Genomic DNA, 23,902 nt, shown 5'->3' on the forward strand with positions numbered 1-23,902 from the left:
AAGCAGAGCAGTTAGATAGATAGATGATAGATGATAGATAGATAGATAGATAGATAGATAGATAGATAGATAGATAGATAGATAATAGATAGATATACCAACAAGCTTAAAATTTATATGGGAGACACTGCTTCCAAGCTTAGTGGTTTAAAAGCAGGAATAAAAAGAATTTTCTCCCTACTGCTCATGAACTTGTTGGGAAATATAAATTTGGCAAGATTTGAAAAAAAAATATTCAATCAAGTGGATCCAATGCACCTATACATTTTATAGTTCCATATACTAGCTTTTTATGACTTGAAGATTTTTCTTTGTTCCCATTATTTTTACTTTAGATTAAATATAGTTCTGAGATCTGAAAAATATGTGTATTTTGATGATGTGCTTATACTTTCATAGAAGGCCAGGAAAGTGAGTAGAAATTAAATCCTAGAGCTATTGAAGTTTCCTAACATAAAAAGCTCATTTTTGTGGATAAGTTCAGACTAATAATGGGAACCAAAATAAACTAAAATGACCAAGACTGGAAGAGTTTTCCAAGACAGAATTTCAGTGTCCCACCTGTTAGTTCACAGAGTGTATTTTCAGCTGTGGAGCTATGCCCTCAGGAGAAGAAAATAACTGGGTGTGGTCTAAAAATAGTGGAATCCACAATCAACTAGATCCAGGTTGGTAATAACTAAACCTTTTCCCTCAAATTATAAGCAGATCAACTTAATTTAGCCATGTATTTTCACCATATAGTATTTATAGCTATGTTCTGTGAATTGAATGTAATATTTTCCCTAAAAATGAATTTGAACATGATGACATGAAAATACAAGTAGAAAATGTAATCTATAATGCTGCTACACTAGATGCTGTTGAGAACCACTAATGTCACTTTTTCAACATTGTAGTTAACATGTATGTAGAAGTGGATTGCTTGGGTAGGTTTCTATATGTGATAAGTTGAAATTGTTTCCCCTTTTAGTGAACTTCATGTTGCCACAGTGAAGTTAGAATTCATGAATTAAATCTATTAATAATGATTAAGCACATACTTGCCACCTTTAGGAGCCATGGATAGAGAAGAAGCAACTAGAGACTGACCTTTCTGGAAAGCAAAAGATATCTTTCCTTATCTTTATTGAAGGTGAGAGGTCATGATGCTGACTTCTGTGCCCTGAAAGTTTTGAGGAAAAAATGCGTGGTTGTGTTTTTTGGCAGAGATTGGGGAAGGAGAAATAAAGGGGGAGAAGGAATAAAATATCCCATGATCATTTGTAACATGTACCCACTATTTAAAATCCAAGCACAGATCATTCAAAAAAATATATTCTTGTATATGTTCAATTTTTTCACCAATTGACAATTAAAACTTCAAGTTCATCTTAACTTATTAAACTTATGTCAAAAGAAAAAATCGTATTTATCTTAGATAGTACTTCTGTCTCAACAGTAGGAAATTCAGGGAAACTTCATGACTCATTTAATTCCATTTGTAAAATTGACTAAGATTATTTATCTATTCTAGAGCATTACTCTATATGTGATGAAAGAACAATTGCACAGAAAATATTACTCAGCCATTAGAAACGACAAATACCCACCATTTGCTTCGATGTAGATGGAACTGAAGGGTATTATGCTGAGTGAAATAAGTCAATCCGAGAAGGACAAACATATGGTCTCATTCATTTAGGGAATATAAAAAATAGTGAAAGGGAATAAATGGGAAAGGAGAAAAAATGAGTGGGAAATATCAGAAAGGGAGACAGAACATGAGAGACTCCTAACTCTGGGAAACGAACAAGGGGTGGTAGAAAGGGAGGTGGGCGAGGGATGGGGATGACTGGGTGACTGGCACTGAGGGGGGCATTTGATGGGATGAGCACTGGGTGTTATTGTATATGTTGGCAAATTGAACACCAATAAAAAATAAATACATAAATAAATAAATAAATAAATAAATAAATAAATAATAGATAATTCATTGAAGAAATATTGAGGACTTTCAGGGATCTTTGTATCACTTACATGTCTGCATCTAAAGATGTGGGAAGAGTGAGTATGTAATAGTCATGTTTAGCCAGATACAACATCCAGGGCTGCCAATGAATGCAGCTCAGAGAGCTGTTATATAGTTCCTTGGCATTCTGAAGGGGAAACACTCCATTGGCAACTCTGTCTCTGTGTGTATGTGCATTCGTTTGACAGAAAGGAATCACAGCTCAAAGAACAATGCTTGTATAGACATAGTAAGGATGACACTTTCCTATCTGTTATACGGTTGACTTTTTAAAGAATGTTGTGTCATATACCTATATTCATGCCAATGAGCAAATATAATTTCAAAATAATTGCCATTGATGAAATGTGTCCCAAAAACAATGAGAGAAAGCCATCTGTAAGGTTTCAGAGCCAGAGTCTGGAAGTCAATCATAAGTCAACATTCATAATAACACGTTGCTTTTATTCTAGCATTTATGACATATTGTCACTATTCAATGTATATGAATAAGAGAAATTTAACCTTTTGACTCTTTTTGACAACTATCTCCAAAGCAGTAGAGGTGAATGGAAGGTGTGATTCCATCAATCCCAGAGATGAGGACCAAAAAGTGATGGAAGATTTTCATGTTGAGTTAAAAATACTAGTCAAAAGTCATTGTATGGTTTCACTCATACAGGGAATATAAGAAATAGTGAATGGATTATAGGGGAAAGGAGTGAAAGTGAGTGGGAAAACCTAGACATGGTGACAAAACATGAGAGACTCCTAACTCTGGGAAACGAACAAGGGGAAGTGGAAAGGGAGGCAGGCAGGGGATGGGGTCACCAGGTGATGGGCATTGAGGAGGGCACTTGACAGGATGAGCACTGAATGTTGTGCTTTATGTTGGCAAATCAAACTTCAATAAAAAAATACATATAAATAAATATATCATTGAAAAAAAAAGGAAATTCTATGATCTTTCCAGATGGACCATGTGCTCATAACCCAAGCTGACTCCATGGAAAGGATGAACAATGTAACAGAATTTGTTCTGCTGGGCCTGACCCAGAATCCAGAACTGCAGAAATTCTTATTTGCTGTATTTTTAATCACCTACTTGATCACACTGGCAGGTAACCTGCTCATCTCAGTCACCATCTTCATCAGCCCAGCTCTGGGTTCTCCCATGTACTTTTTTCTGTCCTATTTGTCCATTATAGATGGCTTCTACTCTTCTTCCATAGCACCTAAAATGATCTTTGACTTAATCTCTGAGAGGAACACCATATCCTTCAATGGCTGCATGACTCAGCTCTTTGCTGAACATTTCTTTGCTGGAGCTGAGATCATCTTATTAATTGCCATGGCTTATGACCGCTATGTAGCCATCTGTAAGCCATTGCATTACATGACCATTATGAGCCGACCTGTCTGTGGTTTCTTGGTAGGAATGGCTGGAATTTTAGGCTTTGTTCATGGAGGGATCCAGGTTTTGTTCATGATCCAGTTACCATTCTGTGGCCCCAATGTCATCGACCATTTTATGTGTGATTTAATACCTCTCCTGGAGCTAGCGTGTGCAGACACTCACACTTTGGGACCCCTGGTTTCTGCCAACAGTGGATCACTTTGTTTGCTCACTTTTTCTATGCTGGTTGCTTCTTACATTGTCATTCTGCGCTCCCTGAGGACTCATAGCTCTGAAGGGCGTCGCAAAGCCCTGTCTACCTGTGCTTCTCATGTCACTGTTGTCATCTTATTCTTTGTACCTTGTTCATTCCTGTACCTGAGACCCACGACCTCCTTCCCTGCTGACAAAGCTGTGACTGTGTTTTTTACCCTAGTAACTCCTATGTTGAATCCTTTAATCTATACCCTCAGAAATTCAGAAGTAAAAAATGTCATGAAGAAACTCTGGGGACAAATAATGAAAACTGGTGATAAATGAATCTTATGGGATCCCTGGGTGGCGCAGCAGTTTGGTGCCTGCCTTTGGCCCAGGGCACGATCCTGGAGACCCAGGATTGAATCCCACGTCGGGCTCCCAGTGCATGGAGCCTGCTTCTCCCTCTGCCTGTGTCTCTGCCTCTCTAACTGTGTGTGTGTGACTATCATAAATAAATAAATATTTTAAAAAATGAATCTTATGATTAGAGTATTTACATTAAAAATCTAGTAATAATTAGATATTTATTCCCTTTATTAGTTGGTTAAACGTAGGGCAATCAATATCCTATCTGGGTCAGTATTCTTCAGGAATACTTATATTATGGGCAGGGTCAATGTACCCATTAAAAAGCACAGTAGGCACAGTGCTAGAGCCCGCAATAACTTTCGGAGCCCTTGAAATGGTTTAATTTCTTTTAAAATATGAAGAAAAAATAAATATAAGCTAAACCCCACTTGGAGTATAGTCATCTTTATGCTAACACAGTCATAAAATATAATTTTTCATATTCTTTATGGAGGAAAAGGATTCATAAGGACGAAAGGAGCAAAGGGCCACAAAAGTCATAATGCTGTCCTGATTGTGGGTATGAAACAGATCAGCAGCAATATTATTGAACACACTTTATATCCAGCACTACAGCTAGAATTAAATGTTATTTTAAAAGAGGAAAGGCAACTATATATGCAAAAAAATATAGAACACCAGGGAGTCTTCAAGAAGTACTTTCATCCAAAATGTTTTTTTCTTAGATTCCTAAATTTGAAAGGATAGATGTTATAGATGTTCCTGCACAACAACAATAAAAAAAACTTATCACTTGTCACAGTCATGAGAACACTTGCTATGTTCTTTTAAAAATTACATCACCACCATTCGCTGTAGTATACAATTGTCTACGGAAAGAATTAGAGGCAGAATTGGCTGATGCAAAAGAAATACAATTGATCAAGTCTGCAGAGTTAAGGCAGTAAATATCTGTATGTTAAAGTCATGTTTTAGATGTGGACAAAGGAAGACTCTGAACAGCTGGGGCAGGAAATTACCAGTAGTGTCACAAAACTGAACAATTACCACAGATCTGGATTACAGAAAAGAATTCATAACATGTACATAATGAAATTCTAGGAAAGATTCAGAAATAGTCAGATGCTTTGAAGTTAGAGATTAAGAGCTTTGGATCAAATAGGCTTCTTTCTCATCTTGTCTCCTACATAAATTAGCTTTGTGAATGTAAGCAAATTGCTTCATCTCTCTACAGACTTAACCTATAAAATTAAAATAGCATTACCCACTCTCTTAAGTTGTAAGAATTAGATGACTTAGATTGAAAAAACGAATTAGCTAAAAATTAGTGAAATTGCTTAGACATGGTTACAGCCTACATATGTCACCAGGACAGAACGTATGCCAGGAACTATAGTTGCTGACAAGAGGAGGCCAAGAACATTGCTACTGTCATTCACTAACCATGATCACAGGAGGACCAAACATCTGTGCCAGCCCCACTTCACTTCAAAATAAGTCACATGCTTATGAGTAAGGACAATATAGAGGAGAGTTATCTCAGCAGGGAAGCTAATGGAACCTGGGAGCAGATCTCTGGACACTAAAGCTAGCCCACCAACAACTCCCTATTCTGGGATAAAATGCCCTTAACACCGCTACAGTAACAAATGGGGAAGCTGGATAGAGCAAGTGTGAGATGTTTGAGCAGAACTTATTTCAAAAGCTCTCACTAATGATGGATCCCACTCTGGTGCTCTGGAAGGAGAAGGGAGAAACCAATGCCAGGGACCAACAGACACATCTCTGTACAGAGCTTGTGATTCCTGAGGAAGAGCTCAGAAGCTTGTCTTCAGAAGGTGATTTCACAACCAGGGATTTGACTATCATATGATGCTAACATTTCTCATGTTCTCAGGACTTCATATCAGGTTAAATCTCATTCCATATGAAGGCCTTTTAAAAATAAATGTTTTGCCATAATAAACAAACATATAGTTAAGAGAGCAAAGTGGTGGTTGCCAGTGGTAGTTGACAGAGGTGGTTGTGGGGGGAAGAGTGAAATAGGTAAAGGAGATTAAAAAGTGCAAGCTTTGTTATAAATAAATCAATCAAGGGGATGAAAAGCACAGCATAAGGAATATAATCAATAGTATTGTAATATTGTATGGTGACAGATGGGTGACTACACTTATCTTGGTGATCACTGAATAATGTACAGATCTGTCAGATCACTATGTTTTACACCTGAAACTTCATAACATTGTATGTCAATTACCCTTCAATAATAAATTCCAAAACATAGATGTTTTACCAGAATTTCCTGTGAATGACCACCTTGTAGATGGAGCAGTATGTTTAAAATATCAAACTTATCCTTTTGGATGATCTGCCTGTAGTTCCCAAAAAAGATGGGATGGGATAATGATAAAATAAGAATGATGATGCTCATGATCCTGAAGATGACAGCTTATGTTTCGAGCACCTTCTGTGAACTATGTCCTAACCTGCGCTCTCATTTGTATGCTTTGGAGGCAGTAAATTTATGTCCTTATTTCTTTCCTTAACTGAATTCTCAAACTGTGGAACTTACCTCAGTTTAAAACATTTATTTGAACATAATGGGGAACCTGCCCACGGAATGGTGTGAACATCAATAAAACAATGCTAGTATAAATCATGATAGCTTATTTTTATTTTTTATTTTAAATTCTTTAAATTGTTTTTATTTACTAGGGGCAAAGTGCTTTGTATTCACTTTTTTTGTTAATAAGTTCTTACTATGGCCCAATAACTGCAACAATCCTGATTTCCCCTATTTCATGAATTAAGAAACAATGGGTTGGAGAGGTTAATTATATATATAGCTCAAGATCAATTAGCTAAAATTTTCCTACATCACAATTCAAATCTAAGCCTGTCTGATCCAAAGTCTTCGTGCATTATCAAATCCATTTGTATCTGCTCAATACAACCGAAGAGCAAATTAAAATTTTTACATTTCTCTTCAATCTTTGAATTGAATTTTCTTCTTGGAACCCTTTGGGTCTTCATTGTTTGGACCATTTTGAAGGTGGATTTGCCTTCACAGAGAGGCCAGGCTGAAAATATAGAAGTCTGCAAAGAACCAGTTAGTGACTAGGCAGTAATCTGTAACTCCATGAATGTTTTGATTCCCACATAACGGGAAATATTTTGAAACTATCTTCTCCTCCGTTGGCAATAGTTTGTACATAAAGAAGTGACCTGTGGCTTATATAGCACTGCTTTCCCCTGATAAATATCAAATATTTTTGACATGAATATGTGCTCTTCTGCTATCATCCACTAAAAAAGAAAGGAGGAAAAAAGTTCACTAAGGGAAGAAAGTTCAAGACAGAGGTAAAGCTATTTTTTTAAAGTAGATTGCCAGTAGCCACATAACAGTAAGCTCTAGAGTAAAATTCTCAAATGCAGTTCTTCTGTTTTTATGCCACAAGCTTATTTTCAACAGTTTTTAAATTTGGAAGCTAAACTATTTTTAGCCTTTCTTCCTCTGTTGCCCACTGGCATGGAAGTGCACCAACATTAGATGCCATCAACCTATCAGGTGCTGTGCTCTTCATGCACATTCACCTTTCACAAGGGTGTATACTAAGAATTAAAATACCCATTTTTGGACAAGGAAACCTATGATCAGAAAAGTTTAAGATGGCTTGTAAGCTGAACAGAGAAATCAGTTAGCCCCAGAGAGGACCTTTCAGGATAGCAGAGCCTTAACCAAGTTTATAGAACAAATCGAGGGAGGAGTGGTGGGACAAGAAAAGGGAGGAGGTGAGGGAGGAGGAGAGAAGCAAAAGGCAACCAGGATAACCAGTTATCTACCAAAACACTGATAGGGACTATCTCTGGGTAATGGCTTATAAATGGATTTGCACATGCAAAATTGTGTGTGTGGGCTCACACATGTGTGGATTGCCCACCTTTGTTTTCCTAGATTCTGAATTTTAAAATAAATGTGTATTTGGGGAGAAATGTGTTTTACCCTAGACTCCAAAATGGAGACACAGCTACCTTTGTAAATAAAATTAGTAATAATTTTTAAATCATATAGAAAATTTCTGGTGATATTTACTCATGTGTTTATTCTAGCAAGTTGAAATTTTTCAAAAATAAGGAGCATTCATAAGTTAGTTGGGCTGTTGCTAACCATGATTCAGGCAACAAAACACAAGGGAGCATTAGGATCAGTCCATTATGCTAATTGATATCTTAACTTTACTAAAAGGTGCTTGTCAAATTTCAAAGAAGTAAGTATGCTTTTCTAGAAAGTCTCCTGAGATAAAATTGTGGGACATTGTGGCGATTGTGGGGGAAAAATGTATTTTTTAATAAGCTACATAGTGACTTCATATTTTTTAGTTGATTGGAAAATTGGCTCAATGGTACTTTTATTATCCAACAATAGAAACAAATAGGTAGAGAACTGAAGGTCTCCATTACACCTAGTTTTATTAACTAGACTATTGGAATGTGACAAAATGAAAGATAGTATTGATCTTTCCTAGGAATTTTGAAAGTTTATTTTTGTTAGACATAGCATTTGGGAATAAAATAATAACTACTTCTGGTGAGCTCCTGAATTTATTGGTTCTTGGAGACTAATTGTTGAATATTCATAGTAGACAGATTATTTTTCATATTAATTCCTAGTTTGTTTTTTCTTAGTGTAAAAAGTAGATATGGTGCAACAGGATGAATTACAGATTATTTTTGAAACAAAGGAGAAGTTTATTATAAATTATAGGAGCCTCCTAACTCTTAAAGAATGAAATCTGAGAAGGGATGGATCAGAGTTCTTTTTTTTTTTACATTTTTTAAATTTAAATTCAATTTCCCAACATATAGTATAACACCCAGTGCTCATCCCATCAAGTGGATCAGAGTTCTTAAAAGCAGGAAAAGAATGGGGCTAATGTGGACATACATTTCAGATTCCAGAACACAGGCATCCCTTGGAATATGAAAAAGGACTATGGAATATTACTCAGCCATTAGAAATGACAAATACCCACCATTTGCTTCGACGTGAATGGAACTGGAGGGTATTATGCTGAGTGCAGTAAGCCAATCGGAGAAGGACAAACAGTGTATGTTCTCATTCATTTGGGGAATATAAATAATAGTGAAAGGGAATATAAGGGAAGGGAGAAGAAATGTGTGGGAAATATCAGGAAGGGAGACAGAACATAAAGACTCGTAACTCTGGGAAACGAACTAGGGGTGGTATAAGGGGAGGAGGGCGGGGGGGGGGAATGGGTGATGGGCACTGAGGGGGGCACATGACGGGATGAGTACTAGGTGTTGTTCTGTATGTTGGTAAATTGAACACCAATAAAAAATAATTTATTAAAAAATAAAGAAAGAAAGAAAAAGGACTAAAGAAAAATAAAAGGAAATGCCACTTTGCATCACTTGCCCAAAAACTAAGCCAATCTACTCTAAGCACAGCATGTATTTCACACCTAGAACAGATAGAAAAGTGAAAGAAGGCAGCCTCTGTATGGAAGGTTAGGAAAAGGTTGAGGAACAAATCAAATAAAACCTGCTGTGAGTAAATATGCCAGAACCTGGATTCGGAATTTGACACAGATTTCCTAATTTAATTTTCACAATAACACTTTAGATATGTATTATATTTATTTTTATTTTAAAGACAGACACCAGAGGTCAATAGAACTTCTGTCACTTAGGGGCACCTGGGTGGCTTAGTGCCTTAGGCGTCCAACTCTTGCTTTAGATTCTCTCAATCTCCCTCTCATCTGCCCTTTCCCCTGCCCACACATGCACACACACATGCTCTCTAAAATAAAGAAATCTTCAAAAAAAATGAGAAGAAGCAGAAGAAGGAGGAGGTGGAGGAGGAGAAGTAGTGGTGGTGGTGGTGGTGGTAATTTGGTTACTTATTCAAGGTCATGCTACAGGTAAGTGTAGGAAATAAAACAGAAACTCAGGTTCATCTGCCTCCAGAGCTAAAGTCTTATAGAATAGGACCTATGCCAGGGATGTCATACAGGGTGATGAGAAGGAATAGAATCTCTGCCTAGATGGACACAGACTGCTGTACATAGCTAAGCATGAAGTGATGTGCCTTAAGTTGTGTTTTGCCTCACATTTTTACAGCTCAATTATCACATAGACTTGAATGATACAACATGGGTTGCTATTGAAAGATATGGATGATGGATCAGAAAAAAACTAATTTTGAGTGCTAGCTTAGGCACTTCAAAGCCAGATAATCTGAATTAATCAATTAATCATATGAGGAGACAAAAATTTCCTCATTTCTAAAACAGGCATAATAATCATTTGTGCCCTATATATCTCACACAGCTGTTTTATCATCAAATTATGCAATTATACAAAAACACTAAACCATAAAAATCTACGAAGATGGACACATAGGTAAAATGGAATAAGGTGATATTCAATAATATAAACAAGTTTCGGTTTGTTCCACTTACAGAAATAAACCCATTTTTGTTTCCTGCTTTACCACTCATATTACACCTGCAGTTTCTTACTGAATGAAGAGCTTTCTCATGGCATTTTTTACCTCTTCATTTCTCAAGGTATAAATGAGTGGATTCAACATAGGTGTCAAAATACCATAAAAAACTGACACTATTTTGTCTATGGACAAAGTAGAAGATGGCCGCATATAAATAAATATACAAGGCACAAAGAACAGGGCAACAACAGTGAAGTGAGCCCCACAGGTGGACAGGGCTTTACGTCTAGCCTCCGTACCATGGTACCTCAAGGAACGCAGGATGACAGCATAGGAGGCAGCCAGCATGAGGAAGTTCAACAGGCAGATCACACCACTGTTGGCGACCACCAGCACGCCGATGACATATGTGTTGGTGCAGGCGAGTTCCAGCAAGGGGTACAAGTCACAGACAAAGTGATTGATCACATTAGGCCCACAGAAGGGCAGCTGAAGGACCAGGAGGAGCTGGACCAGGGAATGCAGGAAGCCTCCTAACCAAGCCACCCCCACCAGCAGGGCACAGAGATGCCTGGTCATGATGGTCGTGTAGTGCAGAGGCTTGCAGATGGCCACGTAGCGGTCATAGGCCATGACCGTGAGCAGAATGATCTCAACACCTCCCAGAAAATGGGCTCCAAAGAGCTGAGCCAAGCAGCCTTCAAAAGAGATGGCTCTCCCCTCACACAAGGAGTCAGCAATGAGTTTAGGAGCCATAGAGGAAGAATAACAGGTGTCAATAAAGGACAAGTTGGCCAGGAAATAATACATGGGGGAAGCCAGCATGGGACTGGAGGTGATAGTGACCACAGTGAGCATGTTGCCACACACTGTGACCACATAGATGATCAAAAAAAACACAAAGAGGACCCGCTGTACCTCTGCATTCTGTGAGAGTCCCAGCATGAAAAATTCTGTGATATTATGTGGCATTTCCATAGAGTCCAAGAAGAAGGAGAATGCACACATGCTATTGCCTATAAAGTCAAAAGAAGAACATTATTTTAACAGAATCGTAGGAGGGAAAAAGTGTTGCAAGGTTTTCTTGGGACACCCCCATTCTCTTTGTCTCTCCTAAATTCTTTCTGTTCCAAAATTTAATACCAATTCACTCTGTCAACTCCTAAATGTGATCATATATCTATTGTTTAAACTTTAGCAACACTGGGTAGTAGATATCTAAGTTATTACATGAAAATGTAATGAGGTAGATCACTGCTTTTATCCTCCTTTTACACAGCAAGAAAGTGAGACACATATTAGCAACCCACAGAAGCATAATCAGCTAGCTAGTAAGTGCCAGAGCTGGCACTTGCACCCAGGTGGTCTTGCTACAGATTCTGTGGGCTTCAGTGCACTAGAATGTCACTTAAACTTAACTCGGTTTGAATCCTTCCTCTGCCATTTGTTGGCCATTTAACCATGAACAACTTCTCAGAGCGTCAATGCTCTTATCTATAAAATGAAACTAAAAGAACTGCTACACCATGTGGTGCAAAGAGAAGTACATGAGAATGGGGCATGCCAGAGTGTCTGTATGGAGCCTAGATGTGATAAACATTCAATAATTGGCATCTCTGAAATCACCATCATCAACACCATAGGCAGCAAGCTCTTTATGTGGCAAAAGGACCCAAGGACCTAAGTGGAAGAATTCAAAACTAACTTAGTTATTTTTTAAATAGCTAATTATATTAAAAACTATAATATTATAAAACAAAAAATGCCCTAATACTGATCCTCATATAGAACACAATATAGAAAAGCACAGAATTTAGCCAAATAATGAATTTATACACCAAAATTAGAAATGTTATGCTGACTCATTTCTGTGACCTGTGGGAACATGAAAGAAATTATTTGTTAAAAGCTATTCCCCAAAAAAGAAGTCTCCTGTTAGAGTTATCTATGAGGAACAAAATTATTTTGTAGAAAGTAATGAGGCTTTTATAGTAAAATTATTCTACTGCAGTTTGGGGTTGCATTTTTCTTTCATTTAATTTTAAAAGCAGACTATAGAAAACTTACATTGACTGGATCTGAGGACAACAGGTCTCCAGGTGTTGTGTTGTGCTTTGTTTTTACACCCTAACACATGGACAGGTGGATCTGGAAGAGTTCTTAAAGGATTATCCAGACCAGCGCCAAGCATATCCCAAATTTCACTGTTTCATGTGATTAAACTCCTGGATGAGATTAGAATTGTTTTATCCACTGGGATAACGCATAGACTGGGAAGGTGCTACTGATTACCAAAACTCATCTGAGCTGAAGGTTTCTTAGACTAGCACAAGGTGAGAACCCAAAAGATGGTCATTTATTTACAAGCAGCTGGGAATTTGTTCTGTCATCCATTTCCCCTTTATCTGCTTAAGAATCTGGTGGCATTTACAATCAGGGATTCCAATTGACTATTTTAAAGATGGTGGATCTCAGATTTAGAGATATTAGATGCACTGGTCCAAGGTCACATGGAAGATCCATGCCAGAGGTGCAGCTTGAACCCACGTTGTGCAGCACATCAGCCTGTCCCCTTTCCTTTTTTTTTTAACTCAAAAGTATTTATTCCAAAAAAAAAAGTATTTATTCCTTCAAAACTATCTATATCTTTTTTTTTAATTTATTTATGATAGTCACAGAGAGAGAGAGAGAGAGAGAGAGAGAGAGAGAGAGAGAGAAGAGAGACACAGGCCGAGGGAGAAGCAGGCTCCATGCACCGGGAGCCCGACGTGGGTTTCGATCCCGGGTCTCCAGGATCGCGCCCTGGGCCAAAGGCAGGCGCCACACCACTGCGCCACCCAGGACTCCCCACAAAACTATCTATATCTTAAAAAATAGTTTAGTATAACATGTCTTGAAAAACAACTATGTAGTTAGTAGTAATAGAAAGATATGGTACAATAAGTGGCCAGTTCTTGGTTACCTCATTTACCATAGGAAGAAAAATGGGCAAATATAAGTGGAGGAATATTAAGGTCCACAACTATAGATGCTCCTTCAACATAAAGACGCACAGCTTCAACATAAAGTTAAAATACCTGCCAGGATACTTTCAACTTATTGAGAATAACACTTTCCACTAGCCTCGGTATTTAAGTATAACACTCTCCACTGTTACTCATTTTTCTGAATATAGGTCAAAGGCCTTAAAAAGGCATTATGAGTGAAAGAAAGCAGAACCAGATATGCTTCCAACCCACACGGCAAGAATGCTAAACAGCAGCAGGGAGGTAAGTGAAATGACACAGTTGCATGCCACATGTTCAAAATACTGCAACCAGGAAAAGAGAGACAAGAGTGGTATGGATGTGCAAGGCACAGACCCTGCCTCGGTGTGACACTCCCACATACACATCCCACTGAGTACCTGACTCCACTTTCCCTGCCCCATCCACACCAATCTGGAGTGAGGCTCACTGAGAAGGGAAGTTATAATCCAGAGGGGAAAATTTCTAGAAATCCTGTGAGTGCAGAATGCCCTACTGACCCCCTGAGGATCTCTGTAAAAGCAGGATAACTACCAGGAGTCTTCACACTGTCTTTCCCATATGGGCCTGTTCCCTTTCCAATGCAACCATAACCTTCCATTATCTGCCTTCTCTTGAAGGAGGAGCTGACTTGCTAGCTCCGTTTTCTGCTAAGGATATTCACCAGCACAGTCTCAGAGAAAAGCTTTCTCCTTCCACTAGACAGGGCTTTTATAAGGGAGTTGGGAATGATAGCACAGGGACTGTCAGTGCCATGTGCTTCTGCCTTTCCAAGGGAGACTAATTCTCTCTCACAGGATCACTTGCGGAAGCAGTGCTGGAGCTTGTGCCTCCTTCACAGATCAGAACAAGGCTGGCACCATCATTTAATGAATCCCCTGAATACTGTTTTGGTCTCACAAGGAAGGGACTCCTGTGCCTCTCTCTTAGAAGTGCCCAGTGTCCTTCTAGTGTCTTGAGAGAGAAACTATCAATCATCAAGAGAAAAGGAGAGTCGGGATATTTCAGGGACTCAAACTGGGGGGTGTTTTTAGAGAAACTGCCGACTGAAAAACAACATCAGGAAGGATCAACGGCATTTATTGGACATCTTCTGTGTTTTAGGCACAGGTCTTTCATCTCCCCGCTTAAAGCAGAGAGAAGAGGATGGCTGTCCTTTATCCATGCCTCTGCTGTGTAGTGCACCAAAAGATCGAAATGACATGAATCAGAATTGTACTTCCACAATTTTAAACATTCAATAAGGATTTTTTGAGACCATACCTAATAAAAGATACCACCTTTCTAAGTGTCAGGAATACCATAGTGAATGAGGCAAACATAGCCGTTGGCAGCGTAGAATTATTCTAAATCGAGTAGTAGTCTCCAAATAAATGGAATCAAATAAAATGGAATGCTGGGTTCATTTTACACATTTTAAATGCTGACAGATATACACATATTTAATACTTATTGATGGAGGTAGCAAATTTTCCTCCATAAACTATGTAACCATTTGCCTTTCTAGCACTCTTGCCTTCTTGGTACATGCTCAGCTATTCCCCAGGACTGAATGAATACACTAAGCCTCCTCCCAGCCTGTTTAGTGAAAGCTTCTAGAAAGAGTCACAAAATAGGGATAATTTAATCCACTAAAATTCAAATTATCACTTTTGAAAGGCTCATTAACATTGTCCAGCAAACCTACTCTGTTTCTACAATCAAAACATTTTCCCAGTTACCCTCAAGGACCATTTAAAACCTTCACTTTCTTCAAAATTCCCTTCCCCAACTTCCAATCACTACTATTTATTTATTTATTTATTTATTTATTTATTTATTTATTTCCTTCCTTCCTTCCTTCCTTCCTTACTTACTTACTTCATTACTTACTCTCATTGGGTGGGAGATACAATAGCTAATAAAAGCCCCTCAAACGTTGTTTGCCAGAGCGTTCTTATTTTAAATCATCTCCAGGACCCTAAAAGAATTGTAATCAGTGATAGGATATATTTACGAGCTGAAAAAAATAATTTAGCACTATATGCTGAGATAATTATATGGTTTTTCTCCATTGGTCTATTAAGAGGAAAACCCATTATATTAATAAACGTTCTACTATGGCTTTCCAGGGACTAGGTCCTTTTCAGAAGATAGGATTTGAGTGTGATTGTATTCAGTGTGATGTCCCAGAATCTAGAACCTCATCTGGGATGTTGTTTTTTGTCAAGGAACCAGCTTGAGTTTATTTATGAGTTTTAGTATATTCTGTTTTTAATGTTCTGTTGTTTGGGGAAATCATGTATGCTTATTGTACATTAAAAACAAACACATGTAAAAGTTCAAAGTAAAACAGAATCATACCATAAAGTACTGTTGCCCTTATAAGCCTCCTTACAAACACACATCCCTATCCAGACCTGACAAGCAGATTATAAAATTTTACATCACCAGACCACATGATTTTTCATAACCTGATTTTTTAATTCCATATCATGTCATAAACACTTTCTATGACAACAAATAATGATAAATGCCATCTTTATCATACATATGAAGAAAATCTTCATACCATCGAACATAAAATTGTAGGGGAATGTGTAAGCTACTGGCATTAGATGTGAAACAGGGAAATTATGAGCTGCTGAAACTAGGAAAAATACCCAAAAGTATTGCACAGGAAATGCTATTACTAAACCTAATGAGGTTTTTTTTACTTTTTGTCTATATTTTTCTTCCTGCCATGAAAGTTTAAGTAAAAATTCCTTTCACTGTAGTATCAATAAAATGCAGCCCTCAAGCAGAATACCTGGGACAGCTGACTAGAGAACTCAATAAATTCAAGTTATAAGAAGACATAGACATGGAAAGTAAAGTCTCTCCACAGTAACAAGTGAGCGGGAGCAAGCATTTTAACATATGGATTAGAGAAAAATCAAAAGCCTCCTGGATGTTATACTGGACAGTGACTCTGGACTTTAAATCTGGGCAAGTGCATATCAGAGACTGACAATAAGAACATTGATAACCGGAAGCTTACAAGCAGGAAACAAAATGAAACATGCAGAGAAAGATCAGCAGATAGTAAAGCATTGTGCATTTTGGCAAGATCATACTTAAGGCAGAAAGATGTGGATTTAAATTCTAGCTCAACCTTGGCTAAGTAAATCAGCCTCTGTGAATACATTTTCTTCATTTTAAAAAGAAAACCATGTCAACTTTTTATAAGGATAATATAAGATCCTATTTATAAACTGATGTACCAAGTCAATCATTTCTGCATGTGTGATCACATAATGTTTAGACAATGTGGTACATAATATTTATATATTTGTTGCAGAATTTATGTTAATTTTAGTGTAAATCTATTCTGTGCACTTCCATGACTTGGGCTCAATAATTCCTCATTGTATTTGCTGTATTCTCAGAGCCCCAAGCTACAGATTCTCTCCGACATTATTGTCCCCAAACCAACTTGTCCCTCCAGAGACAGCATTGATGCTCAGAAAGCCGCTGCCTTCCCTCTTCCCTCAGAGCCAAAGGAAAAAACAATGACCCTCAGAGAAAAGACATCCAACTATTGGTATCCAGGTTGTGATTACAAAACTATTAATGGCGTGAAAGATTTGGACCACCATCTAAGAATCCACATGGCAGATGGAGAGAAAGTGTAGATTATGTAGTAAGGACAATTTCTATCTCAGGGCAACTGAAGACTGGTCAGCCCCATCCAGTGTTCTCCAGAGTTGGTCACTGCTCTGCGCCTTGTGGTCTTCTGTCCAGGACCCAGCGGTGTAGCAGCCTCTGTCTGGCACATGCCAGATAAAAGCAGTCTTGACCTTTTTGACTCCTGGCAATCTTGTGAAGCTTATGGACACTTCCTAGAATACTTTTAAATGTAATAAGATCACATTAAGCTACAGTTCAGTACAATTTCAAAAAAAATTGTAGACAGAATCAGGTAGAGGTGAACCATCAGTAATTTCTCTGCTCAATATTTCAATGTGCAAAGTTGGAGGACCAGGTTAGTAACATTTCTATAGGGGATTAACCCATCATTATTTCCCCAGGCTGATGAAGGCTCCATCTCAGACAAAGGCAAGGGAGAGAGAGATGGAGTTTCCATGTCCTGCAATTTAGTGTAAACTGTTAAGAAGAAACTGAAGTTGTGTATACTAATCTGATTGGTCAGTAACATAGGACATGGGTAGATTAGACATAATTTGAAATGTTCAAATCAGTTTTATTTTGAAATTTTCTGATAGTCTCTCAGCTCTCATCATAACAATATGAATTCTTACTGAGAATGACAGGGGTTTTTTTTCCCTTACTATACCAGTATCCACAATTGCTCATTTTTTCCATAGATTTTTCATGGCATTTTTCACCTCTGCATTTCTCAGTGTATAAGTCAGGGGGTTGAACATGGTTGTCAAAATACAGTAAAGCACAGCCACTATTTTGTCTATGGACAAAGTAGACGATGGCCGCATAAAAATAAATATACAAGGCACAAACAGGGCAACAACATTGAAGTGGGCCCAACAGGTGGACAGGGCTTTATGTCTCGCCTCCGCACCACGGCAACTTAAGGAATGCAGGATGACAGCATGAGGAAGTTCAACAGGCAGATCACACCACTGTTGGCGACCACCAGCACGACGATGACATACGTGTTGGTACATGCAAGTTCCAGCAAGGGGTACAAGTCACAGACAAAGTGATTGATCACATTAGGCCCACAGAAGGGCAGCTGAAGGACCAGGAGGAGCTGGACCAGGGAATGCAGGAAGCCTCCCAACCAAGCCACCCCCACTAGCAGGGCACAGAGATGCCTGGTCATGATGGTCGTGTAGTGCAGGGGCTTGCAGATGGCCACGTAGCGGTCATAGGCCCTGACCGTGAGCAGAATGATTTCCGTTCCTCCCAATAAATGGGCAACAAAGAATTGAACCAGGCTGCCTTCAAAAGAGATGGCCCTCCCCTCATACAAGGAGTCAGCGATGAGTTTGGGGGTCATACACGAGGAATAGCAAGTATCAATGAATGACAAGCATGAGAGGAAAAAGTACATAGGGGAGCCCAGGGTGGGACTGAAGATAATGGTGATCATGATAAGTAGGTTGCCTCCAACAGAGACAAGGTAGATAATCAAAAAGAACACAAATAAAACTCTCTGCACCTCGGAGTTTTGTGAGAGTCCCAGCATGAAAAATTCCGTGACTGCCATTTGTTGGCCATTTAACCATGAACAACTTCTCAGAGCGTTTCAAGGATCTATCTATAAATTGAACTAAAAGACATGCTACACACAAGTGGTGCAAAGAGAAGTACATTGAGAATGGGGCAATGCCAGAGTGTCTGTATGGAGCCTAGATGTGATAAAACATTCTATAAGTGGCTTCTCTGAAATCACCATCATCAACACCATAGGCTGCAGCTCTTGATGTGGCAAAAGGACCCAAGGACCTAAGTGGAAGGAATTCAAAACTAACTTAGTTATTTTTAAATAGCTAATTATATTAAAAACTATTTAATATATAAAACAAAAAAATGCTATTTACTGATCCTCATAAAGAAACCAACAATATAGATAAAAAGCACAGAATTTTAGCCAAATAATGAATTTATACACCAAAATTAGAAATGTTATGCTGACTCATTTCTGTGACATGTGGGATCAGGAAGAAATTATTTGTTAAAAAGCTCATTCCCCAAAAAGATGTCTCCTGTTAGTGTTTATCTTATGAGGAACAATTTATTTTGAGAAAGTAATGAGGCTTTTATTGTAATAATTATTCTACTGCTGTTTGGGTTGTTTTTCATTTTCTTTCATTTAATTTTAAAAAGCTGACTATAGAAAACTTACATTGACCACTGGATCTGAGGACAACAGGTCTCAGGTGTTGTGGTGGGCTTTGTTTTTACCACCCTAACACATGGACAGGTGGATCTGGAAGAGTTCTTAAAAGGATTATCCAGACCAGCGCCAAGCATATCCCAAATTTCACTGTTTCATGTGATTAAACTCCTGGATGAGAATTAGAATTGTTTTATCCACTGGGATAACGCATAGACTGGGAAGGTGCTACTGATTACCCTAAACTCATCGTGCTGAAGGTTTCTTAGATAGCACAGGTGGAGAAAACCAAAAGATGGTCATTTATTTACCAAGCAGTGGGAATTTGTTCTGTCATTTCCATTTCCCATTTATCTGCTTAAGAACTCTGTGCATTTACAATCAGGGATTCCAATTGACTATTTTTAAAGATGGTGGATCTCAGATTTAGAGATATTAGATGCACTGGTCCAAGGTCACATGGAAAGATACCATGCAGAGGTGCAGCTTGACCACGTTGTGCAGCACATCTGCCTGTCCTTTCCTTTTTTTTTAACAAAAGTATTTTTTCCATAAAAAAAAAAGTATTTATTCATTCAAAAACGATCTTATATATATTTTTTAATTTATTTATGATAGTCACAGAGAGAGAGAGAGAGAGAGAGAGAGAGAGAGAGAGAGAAGAGAGACACAGGCCGTGGGAGAAGCGGCTCCATGCTCCGGGAAGCCGATCGTGGGTTTCGGATCCCGGGTTCTCCAGATCGCGCCCTGGGCCAAAGGCAGGCGCCACACCACTGCGACCACCAGGATCTCCACACAAAAACTATCTATATCTTAATAAATAGTTTAGTATAACATGTCTTGAAAAACAACTATGTAGTTAGTAGTAATAGAAAGATATGTACCAATAAGTGGCAGTTCTTGGTTACTCATTTACCATAGGAAAAGAAATAATGGGGCAAATTAAGTGGTGGAATATTAAAGGTCACAACTATAGATGCTCCTTCAACATAAAGACCACAGCTTCAACATAAAGTTTAAAATACCTGCCAGGATACTTTCAACTTATTGAGAATAACACTTTCCACTAGCCTCGGTATTTAAGTATAAACACTCTCCACTGGTTACTCATTTTTCTGAATATAGGTCAAAGGCCTTAAAAAGGCATTATGAGTGAAAGAAAGCAGAACCAGATTGCTGCCTACCCACACGGCAAGAATGCTAATACAGCAGCAGGGAGGTAAGTGAAATGACCAGTTGCATGCCACTTGTTAAAATACTGGCAACTGGAAAAGGTGTGACAAGGTGGTATGGATGTGCAAGGGCCAGACCCTGCTCGGTGTGACACTCCCACATACACATCCCACTGAAGTACATGACTCCACTTTCCCTGCACTTCCACATCCATCTGAGTGGAGGCTCATGAGTAGGGAAGTTATTAATCCAGAGGGGGAAAATTTCATCATATAGAAATCTGTGGTGCCAGAATGCCCTACTGACCCCCTGAGGATCTCTGAAAGCAGATAACTAACAGGTGTCTTCACACTGTCTTTCCCATATGGGCCTGTTCCTTTCCAAATGCAACATAACCTTCCATTATCTGCCTTCTTTGATGGAGGAGGACTTGCTAGCCGTTTTCTGCTAAGGATATTCACCAGCACAGTTCTCAGAGAAAAGCTTTCTCCTTCCACTAGACAGGGCCTTTTATTATGGGGGTTGGGAATGATGCACAGGGGACTGTACGCGTGCCCATGGTGTTCTGCCTTTCCAAGGGAGACTAATTCTCTCTCACAGATCACTTGCGGAAGCAGTGCTGGAGCTTGTGCTCCTTCACAGATCAGAACTAGGCTGGTCACATAATTTATGAATCCCCTGAATACTGTTTTGTCTCACAAGGAAGGGACTCCTGTGCCTCTCTCTTAGAAGTGCCCAGTGTCCTTTAGTATATTGAGGAGAGAAACTATCAATCATCAAGAGAAAAGTGAGAGTCGGGATATTTCAGGGACTCAAACTGGGGGGTGTGTTTAGAGGAAACTGCCGACTGAAAACAACATCAGGAAGGATCAACGGCATTTATTGGACCATTCTTCTGATGTTTTAGGACAAAGGTTCTTTATCTCCCGCTTTAATGCAAGAGAAGAGGATGGCCTGTCCTTTTATCCATGCCTCTGCTGTGTAGTGCACCAAAGATCGAAATGGACATGAATTCAGAATTGTACTTCCACAATTTTATACATTCAATAAGGATTTTTTGAGACCATACCTAATAAAAGATACCACCTTTCTAAGTGTCAAAGAATACCATAGTGAATGAGGCAAACTAGCAGTTGGTCAGCGTAGAAAGAAATTATTTAAATCGAGTAGTAGTCTTCCAAATAAATGGAATCAAATAAAATGGAATGCTGGGTCATTTTACACATTAATGCTGACAGATATACACATATTTAATACTTATTGATGGAGGTAGCAAATTTTCCTCCATAAACTATGTAACCATTTGCCTTTCTAGCACTCTTGGCCTTCTTGGTACATTGACTCAGCTATTCCCAGGACCTGAAAATTGAATACACTAAGCTCCTTCCCTGCCTGTTTAGTGAATGCTTCTAGAAAAGCGTCACATAAAAGGATAATTTTATCACTAAAATTCAAATTATCACTTTTGAATGGCCTCATTAACATTGTCAGCAAACCTACTCTGTTTCTATAAATCAATACATTTTCCCAGTTACCCTCAAGGACCATTTAAATACCTACTCACTTATCTTCAAAAATCCCTTTCCCCAATTCCAATCAAATACTATTTATTTATTTATTTATTTATTTATTTATTTATTTATTTATTTCCTTCCTTCCTTCCTTCCTTCCTTACTTACTTACTTCATTACTTACTCTCATTGGGTGGAAGATACTATAGTAATAAAAGCCCCTCTAACGTTTGTTTGCCAGAGGTTCTTATTTCTAATCATCTCCAGGTCCTAAAAAGATTGTAATCAGTGATAGGATATATTTAAGAGCTGGAAAAAAATAATTTAGCACTTATGCTGAGATAATTATATGGTTTTTTCTCCATTGGTCTATTAAGAGGAAAACCAATTATATTTTTAAGTTTTCTTACTTTGGCTTTCCAGGGAACTGGTCCTTTTCAGAAGATAGGATTTGAGTGTGATTGTATTCAGTGTGATGTCCCAGAATCTAGAACCTCATCTGGGATGTTGTTTTTTGTCAAGGAACCAGCTTGAGTTTAGTTATGAGTTTTTGTATATTCTGTTTTTTAATGATTTTCTGTTGTTTGGGGAAATCATGTATGCTTATTGTACTTTAAAAACAAAATCAATGTAAAGTTCAAAGTAAAACAGATTCATACCATTAAGTTACTTTTGGTTGCCCTTATAAGCCTCCTTACAAAACACATCCCTATCCAGACCTGTACAGGCAGATTATATAATTTTACATCACAGGACCACATGATTTTTCATAACCTGATTTTTTAATTCCATATCATGTCATTAAAACTTTCTATGACAACAAATAATGATAAATGCCATCTTTATCATACATATGAAGAAAATCTTCATACCATCGAACATAAATATTGTAGGGGAATGTGTAAGCTACTGGCATTAGATGTGAAACAGGGAAATTATGAGGCTGCTGAAACTAGGAACAAATACCACAAAAGTATTGCCAAGGAAATGCTATTACTAAACCTAATGTGGTTTTTTTTACTTTTTGTCTATATTTTTCTTCCTGCATGAAAGTTTAAGTAAAAATTCCTTTCACTGTAGTATCAATAAAATGCAGCCCTCAAGCAGAATACCTGGGACAGCTGACTAGAGACTCAATAAAATTCAGTTATTTTAAGAAGACATAGAACATGGAAGTAATGTCTCTCCACTGTAACATAGTGAGCGGGAGCAAGCATTTTAACATATGGATTAGGAGAAAAATCAAAAGCCTCCTGGATGTTATACTGGACAGTGACTCTGGACTTTAAATCTGGGCAAGTGCATATCAGAGACTGACAATAAGAACATTGATAACCGGAAGCTTACATGCAGAAAACAAAAGACAACATGCAGAGAAAGATCAGCAGATAGTAAAGCATTGTGCATTTTGGCAGATCATACTTTAGCAGAAAGTGTGGATTTAATTCTAGCTCAACCTTGGCTAAGTAAATCAGCCTCTGTGAATACATTTTCTTCATTTTAAAAAGAAAACCATGTCAACTTTTTATAAGGATAATATAAGATTCCTATTTATAAACTGATGTACCAAGTCAATCATTTCTGCATGTGTGATCACATAATGTTTAGACAATGTGGTACATAATATTTATATATTTGTTGCAGAATTTATGATAATTTTGTGTAAATCTATTCTGTGCACTTCCATGACTTGGGCTCAATAATTCCTCATTGTATTTGCTGTATTACAGAGCCCAAGCTACAGATTCTCTCCGACATATTGTCCACCAAACAACTTGTCCCTCCAGAGGACTGCACCATTGATGCCTCAGAAAGCCGTGCTTTCCCTCTTCCCTCAGTGCCCAAGGGAAAAAAACATGACCATCAGAGAGAAAAGACATTCCAACTATGGTTATCACGGTTGTGATTCAAAACTATTAATGGCGTGAAAG

The 23,902-nt window shown here is 38.1% G+C and overlaps 2 protein-coding genes and 1 pseudogene across 2 annotated transcripts; 1 reads left to right on the top strand and 2 right to left on the bottom strand.

Annotated features, from left to right (window-relative positions):
• Positions 1-2,981: 2,981 nt before the first annotated feature.
• LOC121471926 (olfactory receptor 4C45-like) lies at positions 2,982-3,926 on the top strand. The gene has a single exon (XM_041722818.1). It carries the CDS (start codon positions 2,997-2,999, stop codon positions 3,924-3,926), a length of 930 nt encoding a protein of 309 aa, XP_041578752.1. The 5' UTR covers positions 2,982-2,996.
• A 6,565-nt stretch (positions 3,927-10,491) lies between these two features.
• Positions 10,492-11,430, bottom strand: LOC121471947 (olfactory receptor 4C3-like). The gene has a single exon (XM_041722861.1). It carries the CDS (start codon positions 11,428-11,430, stop codon positions 10,492-10,494), a length of 939 nt encoding a protein of 312 aa, XP_041578795.1.
• A 6,349-nt stretch (positions 11,431-17,779) lies between these two features.
• LOC121471642 lies at positions 17,780-18,657 on the bottom strand (annotated as a pseudogene).
• Positions 18,658-23,902: the final 5,245 nt, after the last annotated feature.

The sequence above is a fragment of the Vulpes lagopus genome, chromosome 11, assembly GCF_018345385.1.
Source record: "Vulpes lagopus strain Blue_001 chromosome 11, ASM1834538v1, whole genome shotgun sequence".
Classification (NCBI taxonomy): domain Eukaryota; kingdom Metazoa; phylum Chordata; class Mammalia; order Carnivora; family Canidae; genus Vulpes; species Vulpes lagopus.